The sequence below is a fragment of the Mesocricetus auratus genome, unplaced genomic scaffold (genome assembly GCF_017639785.1).
Source record: "Mesocricetus auratus isolate SY011 unplaced genomic scaffold, BCM_Maur_2.0 Super-Scaffold_100021, whole genome shotgun sequence".
Lineage (NCBI taxonomy): Eukaryota > Metazoa > Chordata > Mammalia > Rodentia > Cricetidae > Mesocricetus > Mesocricetus auratus.
The window spans coordinates 26,568,318-26,587,023 of record NW_024429202.1 but is presented as its reverse complement, the minus strand read 5'-3'; the positions used below and the strand labels follow the sequence as shown (position 1 = coordinate 26,587,023).

At 42.2% G+C, this 18,706-nt stretch overlaps 1 protein-coding gene across 19 annotated transcripts in view; it reads right to left on the bottom strand.

Annotated features, from left to right (window-relative positions):
• The window catches only part of Dst (dystonin), a 400,220-nt gene that overhangs the window by 179,561 nt on the left and 201,953 nt on the right, over nt 1-18,706 (bottom strand). For 18 of the 19 annotated variants that reach the window (XM_040729463.1, XM_040729445.1, XM_040729449.1 and 15 more), the window contains 2 exons: nt 18,245-18,322; nt 16,969-17,061 (listed from right to left, as the gene is read on the bottom strand). In XM_040729463.1, coding sequence (XP_040585397.1) covers nt 16,969-17,061; nt 18,245-18,322 — 171 coding nt within the window. Of the gene's footprint in view, nt 1-11,301; nt 12,219-16,968; nt 17,062-18,244; nt 18,323-18,706 lie in introns of those variants that run through there. The other variant, XM_040729450.1, reaches the window with a different exon arrangement.

Genomic DNA, 18,706 nt, shown 5'->3' with positions numbered 1-18,706 from the left:
AAGGCCTTGTTACTAAATAATCTCCAACGGATAAGTTCTAGACTCACACACACACACACACACACACTGGTTCAGACTATTACACAATACACTCTATTTTATATAACTTAAGAATACAGATGTAGTTATGTTATGAAGCATGGCTGTACCCCGAAGACTAACACACCAGTCTATTTTGCATTTCTCTGGCCATTCTCAATTAGCTGACCATCGGTGGCTTTCCACCTGAGCTGTGTGTTCGCTTCACCTCTCCTGATCTGCCTCCCACAACTCCAGACTTGCCAGGAATCGCATCCCATGAGAAACAATGCCTGTAGTTTGGCTTCTCACTTTTGAGTTTCAGATCTTCCCCACTAGCATAACTCAACGTCAGCAAAGTCCTCTATGCCTGCAGGTATGCTTTTCAAACCAATGTCTATGGGTACAGAGACCTCAACTTGTCACATTATAGGACGATTGTTCTACTCCTCAGAAATGATGTGCCCAGCCAACAACTGTTAACTGCTTGAGTGTGCCTACAAGTCCAATCCTCAGCTCCACCTAATAAGAAAACTCACAGTCCTTTCTTTACACTCAAATTCACAATCCTTGCTATCAGCTTGAAACAAGCCGTGCCTATCTGTCTCAGAAAATTACTTCTGGCATACTCCCCCACTGAGCTCCACTCCCACCCTTAGATGCTACCCTTAACCAGTGCGATGCACATCAATCATAACCTTTAAAATGCAGTGTGCTGAAAACTGAATTTCTCTTTCCCCTTCATGCACTCCCATCTGTATTCCTACCTCAGAGAAGCCTCCCTTCATTTGCCCAGTTGCCCTACATCGAAAACTCTGTCACCCATGATGAATCTTCAACCTCTGTACCCACGCTCACTGATTCGCCCTCACCTCTAATCCCACTCTAAGTAACGCTCATATCATGAACAAGAAGCAACAAGAGCTGCAGTATCTCTTCAGCTCAGTATGGCCGAGCCTTGCTAGACACTCTTGCTCACTTCAACCGTATGGTGCACTCCTCGTCCTCACATGGGGAAATGTGGGAGGGAAGGAGGTCCCTGTGCTTACAGGCAGAGCACTAGGGGAACCAGTGGTGTTAAACACACAGGGCTGACCCTTCAAAGGGGCGGGGTGTGCAACGGTTAAGGAGCTGGCTCTTCAACCAGGACAAATGTAACGCCAAAGGTTCAAGTTGGCTCCAGTATCACCTTAGATGTAAAATACTGCTCAGGTGGCCTTCCAATGATTCTTTTGGCCACAGCAAAACTTCCACCATCTTCCAGAATGGAATTTCCCTGTTGATTAAAATCTGAGGGTATGGAGTGTCAAGTTTTGGTGTGCTACTTAAAACTTCTTATTCACCAATTAACAATAGCCATTAACATAAGGAAATGTTCTTTAGATTTTTCTTTTGCATTAAAATCTTTAATTATTCTCTTGGCCAGATGTGCATAACATTGTCTGAAGTAAGTCAGATTTTTACTGCTGTTTGCAGAAGGATAATTTTTTTTGTTATTTTTCCTCTTTATATTTATTCTGTCTCTTTTACATCATGTACCATGATCCCATTAATTTCCCCATCCCTTCGAATCCACCCTCTTCCCTGCAACGCCCCCCCAAAAAAACAACAAAATTTAAGAGAAGAAAGGGAAAAGAAAAAAGGGGGGATTAAAAATCTCATCATGGAAGCTGTGGTGTGACACAGTGAGTCACATAGTAAACCCCTGTTGTCTGTACATCTTTACATTCAAGTGTTCATTGCAAAGAGTCATTGGTCTGGTTTGAGACATTTAGTTTCTACTACACTATCGATGCTGGGCCCTCAATGGGACTCCTCTTGGATATTCTGTTATTGCCCTGTGTTGTGGAAATCCTGCAGCTTTGGGTCTGCAGGACCTGTCTCTTCATATGCTCCTGCAGATCACAGAGGGGGTTGATGTTGGGGTGGGTCAAGTCAAAATCCAGGTACTGGACCTGGGCTGCTGCAGGGTTGGTCAGCCTGCCAGTTTTCTGCTGGCCTCACCACCAGGGTGAGCTCTCCAACACTGCCAGGGCTAATTCACCTCTGGCAGCAATGAGTAGGGATGGGGCCAGTTCTTCTTTTAGGACCACAGGGTCTACTCTCCCACACCTACACCATCAGGGCCAGCTCTTTGTGTTAATCCTGCAAGGTATAGGGGCTGCTTTCCCGAGTGCTGCAGCTCATGAGGGCCAGGGCCAGGGCCAGCTCTCCTAACTGCCTCAAGCACTGATGGGGGGGGGGCAATTTTCCTCTGCCCATGCTGCCACACAACAGCTGAGTAATGGAAACGGTTCTCCCATGTTCACAACTTCAGGGCTGGCTCACTCACACCTCCCCCAACAGAGTTGGCTCTATTGTGTTGCCCAGGGAAGGTGCAGAACCTGCTCTCCCAAGTGTTGCAGCTGGTGGGGGGCAGAGACAGCTCCCCTGCTCTTGTGACCTCAGGGCCAGCTCTCCCACCTGCTTCTTTAACTTTTCAACTAAACAAATTCTCTGAGCTTTAGTCACTTTTCTGCTTCAACTGTGAAAATTCAGCCGTTAATCACAGGTTCTACTTAAATACATTATTACTACAAGACATAATTAGTTCTACTCACACATGAGAGTTTTAACCCACTAGGCGTATTTACATAGAAACATTCTAACCACTGTGCGCATTTCGCTATTCACACGTGGATGGACGGGGCAAATCCCAGCTCCACAGAAGGAATGAGGAAAGGTTATTTGCTCCCCGTGGAGTAAACCTATCACAGGGCAGCGCCCTGGCACAGCAGAGTGTGCAGTGGCAACTGCTCTCACCACCACTCTACCTGCATGTCTTCCCCTGATGCATGACTCTAAGCTGGAAAAGAAGGGTCTTCAGGGTTTCTCTATCAAATGTGAATACTTCCTAGAGCCCCAACAAAAGCTGGCTTACAAAGAACAACTCTTAGGTACTAAAACGCCCGCGGATTAATTAACAGCCATCAACTATACTGAGGTTTTGCCCTACCTGTGTTAGTGGTGTAGTTTATTCTTTTTGTTTGCTTGTTTTTGTTTTGTGAGACAGGGTCTCTCTATGTAAACCAGACTGATCTCAGACTCACAGAGATCTTCCTGTCTCTGCCTTCAAAGTGCTGGGGTTAAAAGCGTGTGCCACCATGCTTGGCTTAGCATATTCTTTATTCTGCAGCTGCAGTTAGCCTCTGCTGACCTTCTAGAATTAAGTAATGTCCCCGATTCTCTGCTGCTGCTGAAATCATATGAATGCATCTGGCTATATACACCATACACTCTTCTCTTTAGGTTTGTAAGTGACTTCTACCCTTAGACATCCTCTTCCTATTCTGCCTAATACAGACCCATCAGGTATTACAGTAGATGCTACTAGGTGCAAAGAAATGAACTGGGGGGCAGGGGGGAGACCAAGCATAAACCAGAAACATTGTATGCTGTTATTTGAACCTCTACAAGCCTTTCCATTGTAGGAATGCGTCCCTTTCCAGTAAAAGCAGACAGACTGACCACTGTGCTTAAGTACCCCACAGGGAACCAGAACCAAGTAGAGACACTGAACTTCATCGTTGAACTCCTTTAAAAAATAAAACAAAAGTCCCAAGCATGACAGGACAAAACCTGGAAACCCAGCTAACACATCTGAGTTCTTGGATTTCAGTCATAGCGGATTGCTAAGTGGCCCATTTGCTGGGAAATGAGTAACAGCAGTATCACTGCCCAGTCCACAGGATCTGGAAATGAGAAGGGCCTCTGAGCAACGTCAACACCACCAGACAACCGGGAAACAGGGACATCCTATTTTTACAGATGCTGTCAGCATCATGGCATGCACTTAGCACAGCTGACTCCAAACTCCAACACTCCCTGAAAATTTATTCCTATTGATTTAACTTGTCTGTGGTATGGGGGACTGAGCTTCAGGCTACAGGCATGTTATGCAAACATTCTGACACAAAGTTCTATCCTAGCCTCATGTGTACTTTGAAAACACATGTGTATTTAATATTCCACACAAAAATTCCAACTTTAACTGTTAATCTTCAAAAATAATTATTTCATTTAAAAATTTTATAAAACTGATTAGTTAACTAATGTATACAAAAAGTAGAAAGGCCAACATAAGCTATTTCCTGTAGGCAAGGCTATAAATGTGAAGATCAAGCAATCACAGAATTCAAGCTGACAGAAAGCAAAGCCATTTGGGGAAATGTGGTCACTTTAGTGGCCGGCATCAAAGGGAAAGTAAATGACACTGTGCCCAGGGTCTAACTAACATCATGCTTGAATCTAGGCTCCCTAAATTCCAGCTCACAGTTTCTGAGAGTGAAATTTCTCCCTCATATTTAGAAAAATGTATCATCATTGTTACAGATGAAATTGTTTTTCTCAGCAGTCAGAAAGCACTCACTAAAACTGTTTTTTGTTTGGTTTGGTTTTGTTGTTGTTGTTTTCTTTCTGGGTTTTTTTCAAGACAGGTTTCTCTGGAGCTTTGGAGGCTGTCCTGGAACCAGTTCCTGTAGACCAGGCTGGCCTCAAAGTCACAGAGATCTGCCGGCCTCTGCCTCCCAAAATGCTGGGATTAAAGGTGTGAGCCACCACCATCGACTAAAGCTGTTTTAATTAACTTCACCTTCCAGTATTAATAGATATACAATGGCCACTGCTGGGAAAATAACTGCTCCACAGCCGTCATCCTGTAAGGGCTCCCTTTGTTCTACCTCAACATTCGTAGTCAAACTCTCCTTCATGGGAGACTGTCGGTTTCAACAGGGACCATGTAGCCAATACACAGAAAAGCACATGTTTCCTGAGGTATCAACACACCGGCTCTCTCACATTAATAGGAGGCAAGAGGGTTCATTTTAAAACAAAGTCTTCCCAGTAAACTGGGCGTGGTGATACATGACTCATCAGGAGGCCGAGGCAGGAAGATCACTTGAGTCCACAAAGCCAAGGCCAGCTTGGAAAACACACTAAGAGTCTATCTCACATAAATTGTTATAATGGATAAATACATTGTGACCCCTCCCAACCCCCCATCCCTGCTTCACAGACCTGCAGATCTGCCTCTGGGATTGTTTCTCTCACAACCTAGTGACTCAATGCCTTTGAGGTGAACCCTGCCTAGGTTCAAACAAGCAAAGGAAACTTCAAGAATTGGTTCCTCCCAGGAGAATTTCTGTTTGAGTAAGTTGAAGCTCTAAGCTCACTCTGGAATTAGAAGGAGAAGACACACACTGATCTACGCTGGCTGAGGACATGAGGAGAAGATGAGAAATGAGAAGGAGGACAGCATGCAGCACCCTTACTCTGTGATGTAAAACGCGTCATGAACTATATAGGACAGCAGGAAATGTCTCAGTAAAACTTGAAGACTTACAGAGCTCCTTACTTCAGAGGACGGTTAGAAGGGTTTCCTGTATCCACAGGTAAGGATGATGGTCAGAATGCACTCTGCATCTACTCCTACAATACCTCATTTAATACAAGAAGCCACACCCATTTTAGAGATGTGAATAATAAGACCCGTAAGTTTTCTGACTGAAGATCTCTTATGTGTTCTTTATTCTACCACACCCGCAGGGATTCTACAATATCTTAAGAGTTTCAGCCATTGATGAACCATCTTATTCTAACACAGGACGTGACATCTGCGACAGATGAAGATGTGGACATGACAGCTAGTCAGAGGATCACCTATGCAGAATACAAAGTCCTTAACCCCTTAGACTGTTTTTGTTGATTAGTCTTTTGTCATTTGACACAAGCTAGAACTATATGGGAAAAGGACGGCCAATTGAGAAAATGTTCCTGATTGTCCTGTAGGCAAGGTGGTGGGGGGATTTTCTTGACTGATGATTGACGTGGGAAAGCTGAGCTCACTACGGGCGGTGCAATCCTTAGGCTGGTCGTCCTATAAGACAGTAGGATAACCAAGCCAGTAAGCAGGGCTCCTCCAGAACTTCTGCTTCAATCCTGCTTCCAGGTTCCTGCCCTGACTGTCCTAAATGATGAACTGTGGTGTAGATGTGTAAGCCAAATAAACCCTGTCCTCTCCAAGTTGTTCACTGTCATCAAGTTTTATCACAGCAACAGAAACCCTAAGACAGGGTTGGACGGAAAATGTCATCAAACAAAAATTACACTTCTTAGCATGTTGTATTAGAATAAAACGTTCAGTGTAAGAATTTAGTACTATGAACGGCAGCCACAGCTGGAGAAGAATGAGCTCACCATCGTTCTTCTAACTCAAGACGTTTGTCACCCAGGTACATCCAGAGACGAAGACTGGGCCACAGAGCCTGGCAGTGTGCAGCAGGTTCCCCCTTTCCTACCCCTGTGACTTCTCTAGGCATCAGTTCCCTTTTGTATAAAACAAGGAGACAATAGCCATCTACAGATGTCTCAGGACAGTAGGTACTCCAGGGTAAACTGAGGTCAGGGTACAAGACAGGGTGCTACTTAACTGATTTACACCACTTGCCACTGCAGTCCGGCAAAAATCAGATTTCACCCTGAATCGTCAATACAAACACACATATTTTCAAGTTACAACGTTGCTTCTAAAGACAACTCTTTCAGAAAGGATTTAACTATTTTGGCAGAAATAAGTGTAATCAACATATTTTTAGTGGCTGCTTCCAAGTTACAAAAAATGTGTTAGAATGTTCTACAAAATATTTTAAGTGAAAATGTTACTCAAACATTATGAAACTGTAACAATTACAAACCACCTACATGAAAGAAAGGGCTAAGTGAAAGACAAAAGTGATTTAAGTGTCAGCAAAAAAATTCAGGCTGGGGTCATAGGTCAAAAATTGCTAAAAATAAAGCTCTAAAGCTAAATTGAAGACTACTTCAGGCAATTCCCTAATTATTTTTTCAAACATAAAAAACAAATACTAATTTCTTTGGTAGAAGAAAGAGAATTTCAGGCTTTTATAGGTCATCTATGAAGTTTAAAAAATAGAACATTGTAAAGCTGACTAGGGTCCAAATTCTATTACATTTAATTAAATAACTATAGTCAGTCAAAAAAATCAATAAGCACGCTTGCATTAAAAAGAGATGAAATGGTTCAGAAAGAAAAAAATTACTCAGCTATATAATAAATGACCTTTACCTTCATGAAGCAGTTAGCCTGTCACAGGACAGAAAGAACAGATTCTGAGTCTCTAACAGACCTTAAATCTCACTATGAATTCTGAAGTTAACACATAAAGAAAAGATAATGAATAAATTCATTTCATTGTGACTGAATGTTACTGTGTTCCTCTCACATTTTGAGATGGCTCCAAGTTGGTTTTAAAGCTTCAAATATAAAAGTTAATGTAATAAGAAGACTCACTCTTACCCACATGGTGGTGACCCATGCATTTAGTCCCAGTACTCAGGAGGCAGAGACAGGTGGATCTCTGTGAGTTCAAGGCCAGCCTGGTCTACAGAGCAAGTTCCAGGCAGTCAAGACTACACAGAAAAAAAACAAAACAAAACAAAACAGGACTCACTCTTCATTTATCTAGAGACCACTAATATCTCTACAACAGCCACACTTCTAATTTTTCATCGTCCTTTCAATGATGACTCACTGAGGTCTGTACCACTGACTGGCAATTCATCAGAGAACAGAAAAGCACACGGAAGTATTATTTTCATTAGCTAATGCACCTCACTTGTGGGAGGGAAGTTCAACCCCACCACCATCCAGAAGCCAGAGTTTCAAGGACTTAGGTTTATAGCCTGGACCCCATTTATGGCAAACAACAGGCTGTAATATGCAGATAAAGGGTGGTCTACTCAACTCAGTGTCTAGTTTTAATCCAACATGCAATACGTAGTAAATGTCAGATGAAGGAAGGATGAAAAATCACTGAAAATCAAAAAGTGTACATGTGCACATAAGAATTCAGAGTCATATAGAACCCGGAAAGGCTTGGACAGGAAAAGGAGGGGGTGTATCAGGTAAACAGCTCAGCTGGACAACTCTGGTCCAAAGTGAGATTCTTACATGAGCTAGTCAAGTAAGTTGAGCTGTCTGCTTAACCCTCCTGAGCCTCACCTAGAACTACTTCACAGGCAGCCCCTGAAAATGAATGTTGTGGGGGAAATGCCTAACATATAGTAGACATTATGATTAATAGGAAGACCATGATCTGCTCCAATAGCTTCTGAAAGAATATGAAGTTACAGAAATGATAATGCTTAAGTCATACTGTTTTCCTTCTGATGACTGTCAGACCTTCTGATACACACACACACACACACACACACACACACACACACACACACACACACACTTATTTTTGTCCTGATCAATAGAATCTACTAAAGAGTTCAGCTACCCTTATTTATTATATAGGAATCACTGAGAATGACATATAGGCATTTATATTTTCAAAATCTTCCCAGATTCCTCTCACATATGATTAGGTTAGAGAATCCATGGTCTATAAATAGAGAAATCAACTGTCTTGTTGACATCCACTCAACAAGACTGGGATGAAGCGGGATTTGAGAAATTGAAGAGAGAAGAATGTGTTGTGGAAAGGGCTAAGGGCTGAAGGTAGAGGCCATACCACAGGGTACAGGACATATGGATGTGCCTGTACCATTAAAAGTAGACATACAGGCAACCTGTCCACAAGGACTACCTGTGCTTGGCCTCTTGTGTTCTTCATTCTCACCCTTCATAGACAATCTTATGAGCACCGGCCCTTGTTCTGATCTCTTCTTTCTTCAGAACTGTGGTCTCACTATGTTGCCCAGGATAAAGTACAGTGGCTACTACAGACATGCTATGAGTTGTGATCCACTCCATTTCTATACTGGGCTGGCTTACTGCTCCTTACACCAAGTAGTCCACATTCGTATGGGCATGTCGGACTATTTCCTGGAATTCCTGAGCTCAAGCAGAGCTCCTGTCCCAGCTGACTAAGTACTTAGGGTTATAGACTGGCAACCATGTCCAGACAGAACCTCTCTGACAATGAGATGTAACAGACATCACACTGCTGTCTAAACTAGCTAATCATAAAACTGTATTATCTTAGAACACACTGAGTTGTAGAACTACTATGAGATTTCTTTTCTTCATTCTGCATGACAGCCACCTATTTTGACTATTTCATGTAATTTCTGGGGTGATCCAAAGCCGTAACAATGTCCTACAGCATTTCACAATTTAGAAACATCATAAAAATCTGTTACCCACCCACCTCCGTACAAAACACCCACTTGTCCCAATCTATGTGTGCATGCTTAAGAGATATACTCATCAAGCGTGTATGGAAGGGGAGACCTTAGCCTGGACTGCCTCTCAGCAAATTACTACAAGATTTGTAAAGAGAGGTGGGCTGGTCATCTGCATGGAGAATGACCTATGTCACAAGACCAAGGGAGCTCAAATCAGGTTAAGATGAGCCCAAAGAATTGTACCATATTCTACTTAAAAGCTATCTTTAAAGACCTCAAAGCAACCCTGCATGCAACCAGAAAGGATGAATCAAATGAGGCAAACATAAAGAATAACTTGAGGCAGACAAACAGTGGTTGTGTGACTGACCAGCTGGGGCCTGTCACCTACATCCAATCATCCAGGAAAAGTGAGGGGTCCACTGTGACACAAGAGTTCTACAGACAGTTCAAATCAAACACATTTAAGCAAACTGAGGCAAGAAACCACCTGTGAAGATGCAGGAAGAATGTCCTCAGACAACAGCCACACTGCTGCCTCTCTTTCTGTGTCATAACACAAGCTATTCAGATAAAAACAGAGCTGCCTCGTTCTACTCTGTAGAAGACACTGCACTTAGTTACACACAGCCATAGCACAATTGCTTAACAAATCTAAGTGGCAGGTTTATGACTAATTGCCACATGTATTTTCCAAGGAAACTTCGTAAAACGCATTTGATATAACAGATCACAAAATACTTGGCATGAGGATAACGACAAAAAAAGGCTTATGTACACTTAAAGAAACAGGTGTGGATGGTTACCAATAATGAAAACAACAACAAAAACACACAGATTACTTGAAGCCAAACTATGAGGGAAATAAATCTAAAGACACTAAACCAAGCTGCATTCATAAGCACAGGGCAGCTGATTTGCTCTCTTCTACACTGGCCTTTATGCCAGATCTACACAGACAGCGCCACAACTGGTTGTTTTCTTTATAAATGCAACCACTGCAAAACATAAACAGAACTTCATGAAGCAGAACCCTGGCAAGGTCTGTGGCATACAAAAACAGGAACTCAGACACCAAGGTCAACAATGACTGTGCACACTAACTCTAGTAAAGCTGCTGCCACTGTGCAACGATCCACACTAATGACACAATGACTTGCCCGTGAAGTCAGGCATCATGAATACCACTTGGTTCAGATATTTTTGGATAAAAGATAAAGCTGGGAAAAGTTTAAAGAAAAAAAAAACCCTGCATCAGTAGCAAGGAGAAGACATTTAGGTAATGTACTTCCCAGGGAAGTAAATTATACTGATCCAATTACATTTGAAAGACAAGTAATTTTGTTCAAAGGTATATATCAATGTTAGGGAAAAAGAGCTCAGTTTCCTGGTAGCCTGGGCCACGTCCCAGTCCCAATGACATGCTGCTCCAACAATTTCTGATGTCAAATCAGGGCCATGGAATTTGGGCAAGTTAATCTGTGCCACCACCCTCAACACACAGAACAACCAAAAGCAATTACGTGAATGTTTTGTACATGAAAACTGATAGAGATTGGAATTTGGCCTCTTGGACTATGGAACAGAAAGTCAGAATGTGCAGAGAACTGTACTGTGTCCTACACTGTAAATGAATACATATGTGTATAACTGGCAATGATCCAATAGGTATATTTGGATAATTCATTATCTTAAATATTTAATTTTTTATGTGTTAGAAATATCAAAAGCCTCTATGCTATCTACTGTCCTAACTATTTTCTAATTTAACTTTTACATACCACAGAGCTAAGTTTCTGTAGGCTATTCCAAAATAAAAAATCAAGAGCCAGGAATTAGAGAAACTAAAACATAGTATTCTGTTAAACCAGGGCTTTCCCAAGTTATGCAACAATAAACGTTTATGTTACCAAAATTAAAGTGAGGATTAGAAATGTGGCTTACAAAAAAGATAAAGTTGCAGAGTTCGCATACGAAAACTCTTTTAACTTTCACATAGGCTAACATGAAGATGGCATTTTAGACAGACAAACTACACCACTCCAGTCTGGTGCGAGAAGGGGAAGCATCCGTCACACTTATCTCACTTACCCCACGTCCATCATTCTCAGGCGTGTCCTTGGAAACAGAGGACACACTGGCATGGAGGGAATGGGACCTCCTTTCTGAAAACTGAAGATGGTGTGGTTCGGAAGGGTGAACTCTCTCAGTCCTGTGGTGTTCTCGGACACTGCCATAACTTTTTGATAGGTTTTCCACAAACGCTCTGTTTCCGAGCGATTTCTCTGTGACACAGAGAATGGAATTTAGGCTGGCTGCCTTTTGGAAAAGAAAAACATTGTCTTTTCTCTGGAATGTTCTCTGTTTTGAGTTGACATCACCTAAACGTCTCTCCCTCTCTGTGCAATATGGAGTGCTATCTTTTTCTGTAGTCGTCTTGTCCGGGGCACTAACTTGTACTTCTGAGTTGCTGCTCTGAGCAGAGGAAACTGTCACTCGGTAGGAGCAGCTGTCCACAGGGCTGGGCAGAGGTTTCTGCTCACGGTGATCTGCTGCAACTGTCTTCCTTGGCTGTACACCACCCTCTGGTGTGGGGCTGGTGGCGGGGTCTTCTGGCACCAGCTCTCTGGATGGCACAGCTGGCTGCTCCCTGGCAGGCTGACCGTCACCCTTCTTGCCTTCTCTTTCGCAGCTTCTCCCCACAGGAGCAATGTCACCTACGGCTTTAGTTCTTCTGAAATATTTTCTTCCGGGAGAGTATTTTTCAGGTCTCAAGGGAGTTTTGGCAGGATCAAAATACTGTTCTTCTTTCTCAGCCCGAACACAGCCACAGACATTCCCCATTGGGTCCCAGGGCACTCACAGATCCACAGACTCACTCATCTCAAAATCCAGGGCGTCCAGGACAGGCTCCACCAAGTCCTGAGATTCCACTCTGACCCGTGATTCCTAGCAGACTGTGTGACCATCCTCTTCAGCCTGAAGCCATGTTGCTTATGAGAAAACCACTTGCAAGAAATGCTGTGGCGCCCTGCCAGCTGGTCTCTGTGTCTTATTAAGCACTGTGACTTATTCCCGGCCACTGGTCCTCTCAGACAAACATGACTGCTCACGGTCAAATAGACACCAGTGAGCTTCCAAGGCAAAGCCCCAGCTTCACTCCAGAGACCACGACCCGAAGATTAACACAGTGTCTCCCGAAATGCGCACACACTATCACCACTTGCATTAACCTCTGAAGCTGAGCGAACGGAAAGTAAACACAGCCCAGAGACTTACTGGTAGTGTCCTTCAAGTTCCGTCTCAAAGTGCCTTTCAAACTGAGGTTCGGAAAGCCTCTCCTGTATGACTCCCCCCTGCCCCACCCTTAAAAATCACCAACTAAATTTAGGGCTTACACACAAACAAATAAAAAGCTTAAGAGTCTCTATGTTAAGACCAACTAAGGAAAAAAAATGAAGTAAAAGTACGATTCAACTATTGGTTGAAGGGAAGACAAAATACTGAATACCAAAAATACTTTAACTATCTCTAAAACCAGTCTTTAGATACAGCTTGAAATATTTTCAAATAATAAATCTCTAAGTTATCTGCTCACTAGAATTGTCACATGAGCAAATGAATAAATAAGTGGAGTGATTTCAAGGTGGAACACTCAGCCAAAGGAAGTGCCTGCACATCTGACACATACATTAGGGCAGTTAAACTTTATGATCTGTAATTGCACTTGGGTTACATATTAAACAGCTTCAGTAGGGTCACGGTGGAAAACTAAGCAATCAGTATGGAGACTGATACTTTGAGCTGTGCATATTTCTAACACTGAGTCATAGACATGGTGTAAAAGGAAATCGGTGTGACACGAGAGAGATTGACACACAGGCCAAAGTCATTTGGAGAGCTGATCACTGCCTTTCCAAAGGTCGTCTCCCACCAATCAGAAACGGAACCCACTGTACTTTACTGAGGAAGGAGAGCCAATCAAATGGTCAAGTTAACACTGGTGTTGTAGATGTATGTAACATTATCTGTATTGTAAGGGTTTCATAACTATTTAAAAAGAAAATCAAATGATCCAGGGACATAGTCTTGGGTTTGTCTGTTCTTAAGTTTTCAATGTCTTCAAAGGTAATGGAATAGCATTTTAATGCAGAATTGCTGCTATTTGTACTGACAGGTTGAAGAAGCAACCCGTGACTGGCACTCCTTCCACCCTTCCTTCTGGCCCTGCCAAACTAAGCAACTGTCCATGGTTAGGTCACATGCACTGTTCCCTTCCAGAAATGGCTCAGCTTTTACATCTGCCTGGTAACTGGTCCCTTTTCCAGTCTTCTCTAACACCCTGCCAGGCCTGGCACAGACGCCAGACTTTTCTCCATACACTCAGATTTGTATTTCTAGTGCCAATGGACATATCATCCTTGATTATAGCTAACCTATAAAAAATACTTTAACAGCACAACACATCCCATCATGTTCTAGCATATAGAGCTTTAGGACCTGAGACTGTCAGAAATATAATTCCTACCTTCCAAATGCCAGATTGAAAAACAGATTCAATTTGTGATGCTCAAAAGCAGTATTTTTAAAAACAGACCACTGGTTCTTCTGAAAGTTTTGCCTTATTTATGCAACAACAGAGGAAATAAAAGGCTGTGCTGCTCTGGGTGAGGGTGATCACACTCTCCTCTTCAGGCACGGCCAGAAGGAGTTCAAATCTTTGATCAGCACAGTGCTATGAATCTGGTCACGTCCAGAAGGGATCTTTGAATTGCATAGTACTAAGAAAAACTTTGTTTTATTATATTTTACACAAACAACGATATTCAAACCCTCAATCCTGCCTCTAATACTCGATGCTGAGACACAAACAGTACTGCAATGGCTGGGATAACGTGTAATTCTTCTTAAATGACCCTTGGCTTTAAACATCCTCAAATGTAGTCTATACATGCTGCTTCGAATGCCTGCTTACCCACATTCCCATCTGTTGTTTTCTTGTTTCTGCTACAAGCGGCTGGGAGTGTTTTCTCCACAATCTCTGGTGGCTTTTCAGACTGTTAACTGTCCTTTTCTACTTATTTTTTCCTCCAGGGCTTCATCAATTCATTTTCCCGTTGCTTCACACATCTCTCTGGATAGTCATTCTTTTCTGTTTCCTCAGCAAGACCTGTTCCTGCCCCTGTCATCAGGGGCCCTCCCCATAGGGGACCCAGTCAACAATGGCATTTGCATTGATAAATCCCTGTACCAGATTGGCACACAGGATAGCTCACTTACCCTTCAAACCCATCCAGAAGGTCAACCATTTTCCCCCTGCTACCAACCCTAGATCTCACAATATGTTTTCTGATGTCTTAAAGAGTTTAACCTGAGCCCCCTTCTCCATTTCCTATGCCTGCAGCCAAGTTTCTTTCTTTCTTTTCAAAATGTCACCTCTTATATAGAATTTTCCTCCCCACCTGATCTATATCCCTCCCCTCTGAAATCACTTCAGTTTCCTCGATTTTTTCCCTCACTATGACCACCTCATTTCCATCTATTTTACACAGAATTGTAGATTTCAAATTAATGATATTTTAGTGACTGGAGAGGGGTACACATGCTAGCACACAACTAGACGTCAGAAGACTATTGACTAGAGTTGGTTCTCTCCTTCTCCCACATGGGCTCCAGGAACAAAGTCAAGCCTTTGGGTTTGCCAACAAGATCCTTTACCCACCGTGCCGTCTCACAACCCATCAGCTTTTATTTGTTAAAACAGTTTCCCCTCAAGCTTAGTCCAAGTGGCCATCACAGGAAAGAGCTTTAAAAAAGCCAAGAATGAAATTCGGCTTCCCTCCTCTGAAGCCCTTTCAATTGCCCCACAGTGATCTCTAGTATGATACCCAACTGTAGACACACAACCTGTCATATCAGTTATGTGACGAAGTAGCTGGCTCTTCTGCAGTGAGGGGCCCCAAACTTTACAACTGCGTCCTTGCAGTTTCAACCCTAATTTTACAAGTGCTGTGTTGTTGCATATTAGTTGAAGATGTGTTACATTTGTTTATGCTGTGGAATATTTATTTAATGATGCAAAGATGTGCTGCCTTCTTTTTTAAAAATATTTATTTATTTATTATGTATACAATGTTCTGCCAGCATGTATGCCTACATGCCAGAAGAGGGCACCAGATCTCATTACAGATGGTTGTGAGCCACTATGAGGTACTGGGAATTGACCTCTGGAAGAGCAGCTGGTGCTCTTAACCTCTGAGCCATTTCTCCAGCCCCAATGTGCTGCCTTCTTTGAAGCTGTGTTACTTTGCCTGTCTAATAAAGAGCTGAACAGCCAATAACAAGGTGGGAGAAAGGATAGGTGGGGCTGGCAAGCAGAGAGAATAAAAAGGAGCAGAAATCTGAGAAGAGGAAACAAGGAACAAGAAAAGGAGGAGAGGAGGATGCCAGGGGCCAGCCACCCAGCAACACCGCCAGTCATGGAGTAAGAAGAAGAGAAAGGAATATAGAATAGAGAAAGGTAAAAGCCCAGAGGCAAAAGGTAGATGGGATTATTTAAGTTAAGAAAAGCTGGCTAGAAACAAGCCAAGCTAAGGTCAGTCATTTATAAGTAATAATAAGATTCTGTATTTATTTGGGAGCTGGGTGGTAGGCCCCCAAAGAATAAAGAGTAGTAATAATAATAACCCAATTATAGTGCTGGCTCTAATGCACTGAGATCTAGGAGATAGCAACTGAGTCATTCTGCATGAAAAGGTTTGGGGTCACTTCTACTTGATAACAGTTCTGGTGCAGTCTGGCTTGTATCTCACATGCAAGTCTAGCCTTGTTTAGTGCTGAGGTCTCTTAGTGCTTTTCAGGGTGGGGTCGCCTGGTGATGACGACCCTTGGTGCTCTGGAGTCTTGGCTTACAATCAGTTATTTACTGGCTTGCTCTGACTTCAGCAACCCAGCTCACTGGACCCCTTCATCAACAGTCCTGGAGGCAGGCTGGTTAACACCATGTCCCCACTTGCCCAGCGCTATCAGGCCCTGGGGCTTCCATCCTAGGAGGAGTCTTCCCCACTAGACTTTTCCATTTGGCTCAGATCCTGTTCCCAAACGAGGTCCTTCATTTTCCATTATTACTTTAATACATTGTACACCCCCCAAGATTTGATTGAGAACCCCACTTCCTTTCTGAAGCCAGTAAGCCATTTATTTCCTTCCTTTAAGATCCGACTGCACAGTACTCCTGAGGATCTGACAAAAAAATTTTAAGACTATGAGCAGCTAACAAATCAAAGCAAGTTACAACAGTGAGTGACTGCAATACCAATTACATAAGTCATGGCTGTATGTGATACTTTTCTTCTAACCTGGCTTTTTAGAACACTCCTACTGCCATCTAGTGTCTACTAGAGGAAATTCAACTTATTTCCAACATGAATGAAATGATCTGAAGTGAGTCATAAAATCTTACATAGCTAAAACAAGTAATGGCGTCCAAAGAACAAAAGAAACATGTCTGCATTTAGAAAAAAGAGATCTTCTACCTCAAGATTACAAAGAAGGTCTTTAAAGGCAAATACAGAAACTCCTGGAGACCAAGACACAAGACACCAGGCTCACAGTGTTCTAGAAAGAGTAACTGGAGTACTGTTAGAAAATTATCCTGATGTTTGCTTTCCATTCAGGGGATATAAAACACCTTCCTGTGAACCACCTGAAAACCAGCCGCAAGACACAGAAACAGTAATTAGAAAAAGCCTGACTTACCTGAAAGTGCAAAATTATTGTCCATATTAACCCCAAAGTCAGCTTAGGATTTCCATCTGTTATGTCATCATTCCTAATATTCACTAACTTCACCTGTATTATAGATGAAGAAGATATAAACAATCTGTTTATTATAAACTAGGCACGGGTTCTCTTTCCCTGTAAAATAAATGCTAAATCATACAAAGAGTACAAAGATTATCAAATAGTGTGTACCCCTCCCTTCTGTTCCTCCTTCTGGGACCTGGGTAAAACTTTGTGATCTTAAAATCAGGGGATGACTTCTTCTGAAATGAGCTTACTTCACTCTTACCATCAAGCAAAATACGGCCCAAGCCACAAACAACTTGAACATCCTGTCCATCTACTACATAGGTCTTTTAAAAACTACTTTCTGTCATATGTATTTAAATCAGTAAACAGACATCAAAGAGTAGTGAGACACTCAGAACCAGCTTACCAACTGTTCAACTCTGATATTCAGGTAAGTGTAATGATCTCTAACATTGCTTCTTATACAAAAGAATTAGATACCAAGACATATGTCATTATGTTGAACATTTTGTTTCCTTATTTAATAGAGAATGGGGAGGCAAGGGAGATACTTTTTCACCCTCCTGTCCCTTGTCCCTTCTGTCATGTGAGAACACAGGCTGTCCTCGCCAGGGCCAAGTGTTGTTGTCTTGACCTTTAGTGTTCAGCCTCTAGAGTCTAGAACCACAGGCAAAGACTTCTGTCCTTTATGAATTATACAGTTATTCTATGATAGCAGCACAAAGAAGACCCAGCCAGTAATCTACTTACAACAAATAGAAGATGGTTGCACCACTAGTAATTACAAACGCTACTGTTAGCAATGCTTCTAAAAGGAGGGTGTATAAACTACGAAAATATTCTAATATATGCAGTGTAAACAGTCAAGTGTTGCCCCAACCTTCTGGGAACTGATGCATTCAGAGGCATTCTTGACATCTTGTTGCTACTCAAATGTCTCTAACTGCCTATGCAGAAGCACTCTAATTCCATCAGGGAGAATCAGTGCTTCTTACTCAAGGGGCAATAAAGCACTCATCATGCTTCCTAGCTTGCACTCAGTACTAACTTCCTTTCCTCCACAGCAGATGTTTGAAAACATCCTTACACATTTGTCTCAGAGACATGCATGACAATTACCATAGTGCAGACCCAATTAAACCTTTACATTCCCTGACATATTCCTGTGAAGATTTACTCAGCTACTTATATTTATAAGGTTAGAGTCTGGAAAATACCATACCTGTCGTCTTTTCAAATAGTCCAGTGCAATCTGTACATTCTGCAGTCTGTGAAAGCGCATCCGACCCTTCTCTCTGGGCTAAGGACAGAAAATTGAAAGTGTAAAGAGACTACAGTTTACAACACCACTAAACATGTTAATTTAAATTATATTATCTGTGCATCTCAATATTTTAAAACTATTTTAGATAGGTCCATACATTTTTAAAAGAGGTTTTTAACTCTTCTCTATCATGTTGGACTGAATTTCAACTCTGAGAAACTTATCCTATATATTTAAACATAGGCTTTATTCCAGAAGTTTTGTTTAAATAAAAGGAAAACCACAGACCAGAAACCTGTGTTCACTAATAAGGACAATCCTGGCCAACTGGTGCTTAGCTATAAGAATAACTGTTATTCCCCATTTTACCTTCTCATTATGCACTATGAGCAAAGCAGTTTTCTAATTATATTTATGGAT